The following is a 4,825-nucleotide window of genomic DNA, read 5'->3' on the forward strand; positions in this document are numbered from 1 at the left end:
ATGCCGTTACCGGGGAGTTTACTGTAAGTGTGTGTGGCATTTAGCTGCTTCCTCTGTGTGTGTGTGTGTGTGTGTGTGTGTGTGTGTGTGTGTGTGTGTGTGTGTGTGTGTGTGTGTGTGTGTGTGTGTGTTTTACTAACTGCAGTTAAAACACACAAAGTGTTCACGGATGGTTGAAAGATTCTCCGCTGCGCTCCAATCTCGGTGTGTGTGTATTTTTACCTTCTGTCCCACTTCCTCATGTGACTCACCTTGTGACATCACAGCACGATGTCATCGCTCCGAGGCGTTGGGATTGGTCCAAAGCCGAGGCGGTCTCACGTGTCTGTCTCCATGCCAGGCTTAAAATCTCACAGTTAGATTCAGCTTCACACAGGAGGATGTGTTGTGGTTTTTGTTAAGTTTTATTTTAAAACTTTAATCTGGTTTATCTGCTCAGGTAAGACCTTCCTGCGTGTGAATGGAAACGCACAAATAAAATAAGAATAAGAAAATAAGACTTTATAATGAAGTTTTTGTTAGACTTCTGTTTTTGTTGAGGAAGTGCGTAAAGAAAAGTTCTGGTTTATTTATACTATTTAATTTGATTTATTCAATTGTGCTGGCAGAATAAGTTTATTTTTAGCAGATTCAGTCATCTTCAGTAAAGTCTGTGTCTTTAGAGATAAATTACACTTTTTTTAAGAAAAACATTCAACTCAGTCAGTTTTTAGAGAAATTTCTTGTTTTCTGTTAAGTTACTTTTTCATATATGTATTTTAGGGATGAAAATATATTATCAGACCACTCAGGCTTTTTTGTGAGCCTGATTGTGGTTGCTAATTATGGCAGACCATATATTCATTAATTGACATATCTCTAATTATATTTTGACTTGGCAAAATACCTATTTAAGATTTATTTAATTACATTCTGACTAGATTATGTCAGATTTACCATCAATTTTTTTAAATCAATTATCTTGCTTTTTTGTTCTGACTTGCCATAATTTAAAGAAATCTTAAATAACATCATTAATCAAAATATCTTAAATATTTATTTTAAATATCAGACAAATGAAATTAGTGGAAATTAAAACTGCAGATATCTTGAAAGCAAATAATGACTCAGCAAAACTAAGTTAGAGATATCTAGAACTGTAATTTAACAAGTCAGTTTTCCTTTTACGATCTCATGTCTCCAGTTAAATTAGATATTTTTTTTCATTTAGGTGGCTTTTCTATTTCAGATATCTAGAATTAACTTTCTGATTGATAGTTACTCATGGTCAAAACTTATTTTTAGATATTTAGAATGTAATTACAGATAGTCAGATGGAGTCGATTTTATGCCAAAATGGCCTGCCATAAATAAATACCTTTCTTTAATTTCTACTTAAAATCAGTTTCTGTTTCTAGGTCAACAAAGCACAAATAAAGCAGAATAAATCGTAGTTTAAAGAGTTAGAAAGTGCTTTTCTCTGTTCTTTTCTTGTTATTTGCCTCGGGTGAATCCTGCATTGCCGTCTGGAGTCCCGTCTCAGAAAAACGTTTCTGATGTGAGCTACCAGGAAATATTGGTGTCACAAACAGTTTTCTGGCAGCTTCAGCCGGCAGGATGAGCAACGCGTTTTCCACGAGTTCATGGCCGGTCCCCGCTGACGAGAAAATCTCTTTTTATTGGAGGAACGTTTAGTCTTTCTGCGTCTGTTTTTAGCTTCTAATAGAATTTTCTATTTTGGTCAAAGTGAATAATTTAGTTGACAGTGTTGATTTACAGTATGTGATGAGTCAGGAGTAAAGCAGAAACACACACAGAGCTGGTAATACCAAGTTAAAGTTCTGGAGAAACTGAATTCTTTGTGCACGAGGCTGTCACTCTGTAATTAGTACGAGTGTGTTGTTTTATTTGTGCAGCTCTGACCTACATAGACCCTCCTGGTGGGTCTCTGTGTTCAGTGAAGCCTTCAACAGATCAGGTTAGCCTCCAGTTTGTGTGTGTTTGTGTGTGTGAGAGGGCGTTGTGAGGCCAAACCGGTCATTATAAAGTCTTTTTTCTGCCTCTCAGCTGTGTGTGCACTGCAGGTTGTAGTCGCACTTCAAAGTGTGTGTGTGTGTTATCTTTTGACCAAGACGCCTTTAGCTCTGAGTCAGTACACACACACACAGACAAAATTCAGGACACACTATGATTGAGTCAGCTCAGTGTGTGTAGATCAAACGGACCACTCTGAGCAAATGGAAACTCTCTGCCTATTCATTGTTTTTATTTTAGATCATTTTAACATTTTAATGCTTCAGTAAAAGAAGCAGGTTTGTTGAAACGACGTCTCCTCCCTTTGTAATTACAAAATAAAGTAAATATTTGTTTATCTTTAAAGAGGGTTTGATTTACAGAAGTCACGTTAAAGGACAAAAACTGAAACAACAATTAAAAGTCAATACTCAAACAAGAAACAAGAAGTTGGTTCCAGAAAGGATTCTGACAACTGTAAGCTCCGCCCACTATTTTAGAAAAATCTTGGAACCATGAGTAAGCCTCAGACTAAGAACATGGAAACTTTCTGCCTATTAATTGTTTTTATTTTAGATAATTTTATCATTTTAATGTTGCAATAAAAAACATCAAAAGACCGGGGAGGATCCTAACCGTAAGCTCCGCCCACTATTTTATAAACTTTAGGAACTGCAAGTAAACCAGCAGTCTGAGAGCTCACTTGAGAAAATATGGAACAATATGATCTTTAAAATAACACAAAAATTTAAATGGCTGGTTTGTTATTGCTTGTCTCTGATTGGTTATTTGATCAGGCCTAACCCCCGCCCCCACCCCCGATTGTTTTGTTTTTGTGCAGGAGTGGCCGGCTGCAGCATCTCTGAAGATGTCTGATAATGGGGAGGTTGAGGACAAGCCCCCAGCTCCTCCCATGAGAAACACCAGCACCCTGATTGGTTCCAGTAACAAAGACCCCGCCCCCCTCAACCATGGCTCCAAGCCCCTCCCACCAAACCCAGAAGACAAGAAAAAGAAGGACCGCTCAATTCGGTTCATCCTGACGGGAGGAGGCGATAAGAGTGAGTTCTGTGTTCTGAAGCAGAGTGAATATCGTGTTTTCTGATCATAATAACATTTTTATTTATTTATTTTTTTCTCATGAAGCAAAAACTGTTGAGATAAAACCTAAAATCACAAAAAGGATGGAATCAGATTAAATGTCAGGTCAAGGAACAAAATAAAAATATAACCTGGAATTTTTAACTGAAACATTATTATTATTATTATTATTATTATTATTATTATTATTATTATTATTATTATTATTATTATTATTATTATTATTATTATAAAAGCTTTGTTCTGTTTCTTAAGTGACTTGTTATTGTCTTTATTACAACAAAAATAAATGATCAAAATAACTGCAACTTCTTGTCTTCCTGCACAAATAACTTTCAGTTCAAAGATGTTTAATGTTAAAATTTTTAAAGACTTTTAATTGTTGACAGTTTCTGCTCAAATATGGTGTTAGTTTTACTTCTTACACAGACTTTAGGACAAATTTAGGATCAAAAAAGTCAAATTAGTTAAACCTCTTTGATTAAAACAGGAAACTCTAATGATCCTAATTAACACCGTCTTCTGCTCCACAGCTGGTGGTGATTATCAGAGCATTAACTGTTTGTTAATGTTTATTAAAGCCGACGCGCAGGCCGACCTTTGACCCCAACAGGTGCTGCTCCCGTCAGATGGTCGGCACCCTGTAAATCACTTTAAAACAGAAACACGGCTTTTATTTTCAGAAAGAATCTCCTCAAACATTCAGAAGAAGAAGCTCTTGGATCATGTTGTTCTTGATTAAATATTTCTGAGCGTTCATTCATGTGTTCTTTGTTCTCTTCAGCCTATAAGAAGAAGGAACGTCCAGAGATCTCTCTGCCCTCAGACTTTGAACACACGATCCATGTTGGCTTCGATGCCGTTACCGGGGAGTTTACTGTAAGTGTGTGTGGCATTTAGCTGCTTCCTCTGTGTGTGTGTGTGTGTGTGTGTGTGTGTGTGTGTGTGTGTTTAAAGTTTTCAACTGAAACAAAGTGTGTGTCTGGTATTTGGTAGCAATTAAAGACCGGATAATGAAGAACCCATATTCACTGTTGTGTCATGTGTGTAGATAGATGTTTGTGAATTAGATACACAAACACAAAACACACATACATATATGCACACACACACACACATACACACATTTGGCATAATAAACCTTTTTAAATAATCACATTAGACAAAGACGCCTTATTTAGCTGACTCACTTGATCCGCCTGACCAAGCTCTTTTAGCTGGGAGTTAAACTCTTCAGTGTGTGTGTGTGTCTGTGTCTGTGTCTGTGTGTGCTTGTTGTTTCCCTTTCTGTAATCTGGGTCATTGTTCATTATGCAAATATCTACATGCAAAGAAACATTTATCAACTTTATGTGAATCCACACTGTGAAAACATCAGAGAGAGAAAGGATGGAGGGATGGTTGTAGTTGTACACTTCTCATATAAAGAGACATATCACCACAGTAATACCTGTATGGGTTTTGTGTGTGTGTGTGTGTGTGTTCATGTGTGTGTGTGTGTGTGTGTGTGTGTGTGTGTGTGTGTAAACAGGGCATGCCGGAGCAGTGGGCCCGGCTCCTACAGACCTCCAACATCACCAAACTGGAGCAGAAGAAGAATCCTCAAGCTGTCCTCGATGTTTTAAAGTTCTACGACTCGAAGGAAACGGCCAACAGCCAGAAATACATGAGCTTCACTGGTGTGTAGACACACACACACACACACACACACACACACACACACACACACACA

The 4,825-nt window shown here is 37.4% G+C and overlaps 1 protein-coding gene across 1 annotated transcript in view; it reads left to right on the forward strand.

Annotated features, from left to right (window-relative positions):
* pak1 (p21 protein (Cdc42/Rac)-activated kinase 1) overlaps window positions 1-4,825 on the forward strand; it is a 35,004-nt gene that overhangs the window by 20,795 nt on the left and 9,384 nt on the right. Inside the window, exons 2-4 of the mRNA XM_014015912.1 lie at window positions 2,834-3,053; window positions 3,878-3,972; window positions 4,625-4,772. Of these exons, the coding sequence (XP_013871366.1) occupies window positions 2,861-3,053; window positions 3,878-3,972; window positions 4,625-4,772 (436 nt within the window). The 5' untranslated portion in view covers window positions 2,834-2,860. The remainder of the gene's footprint in view (window positions 1-2,833; window positions 3,054-3,877; window positions 3,973-4,624; window positions 4,773-4,825) is intronic.

This window comes from Austrofundulus limnaeus, unplaced genomic scaffold (assembly GCF_001266775.1).
Source record: "Austrofundulus limnaeus strain Quisiro unplaced genomic scaffold, Austrofundulus_limnaeus-1.0 Scaffold136, whole genome shotgun sequence".
Lineage (NCBI taxonomy): Eukaryota > Metazoa > Chordata > Actinopteri > Cyprinodontiformes > Rivulidae > Austrofundulus > Austrofundulus limnaeus.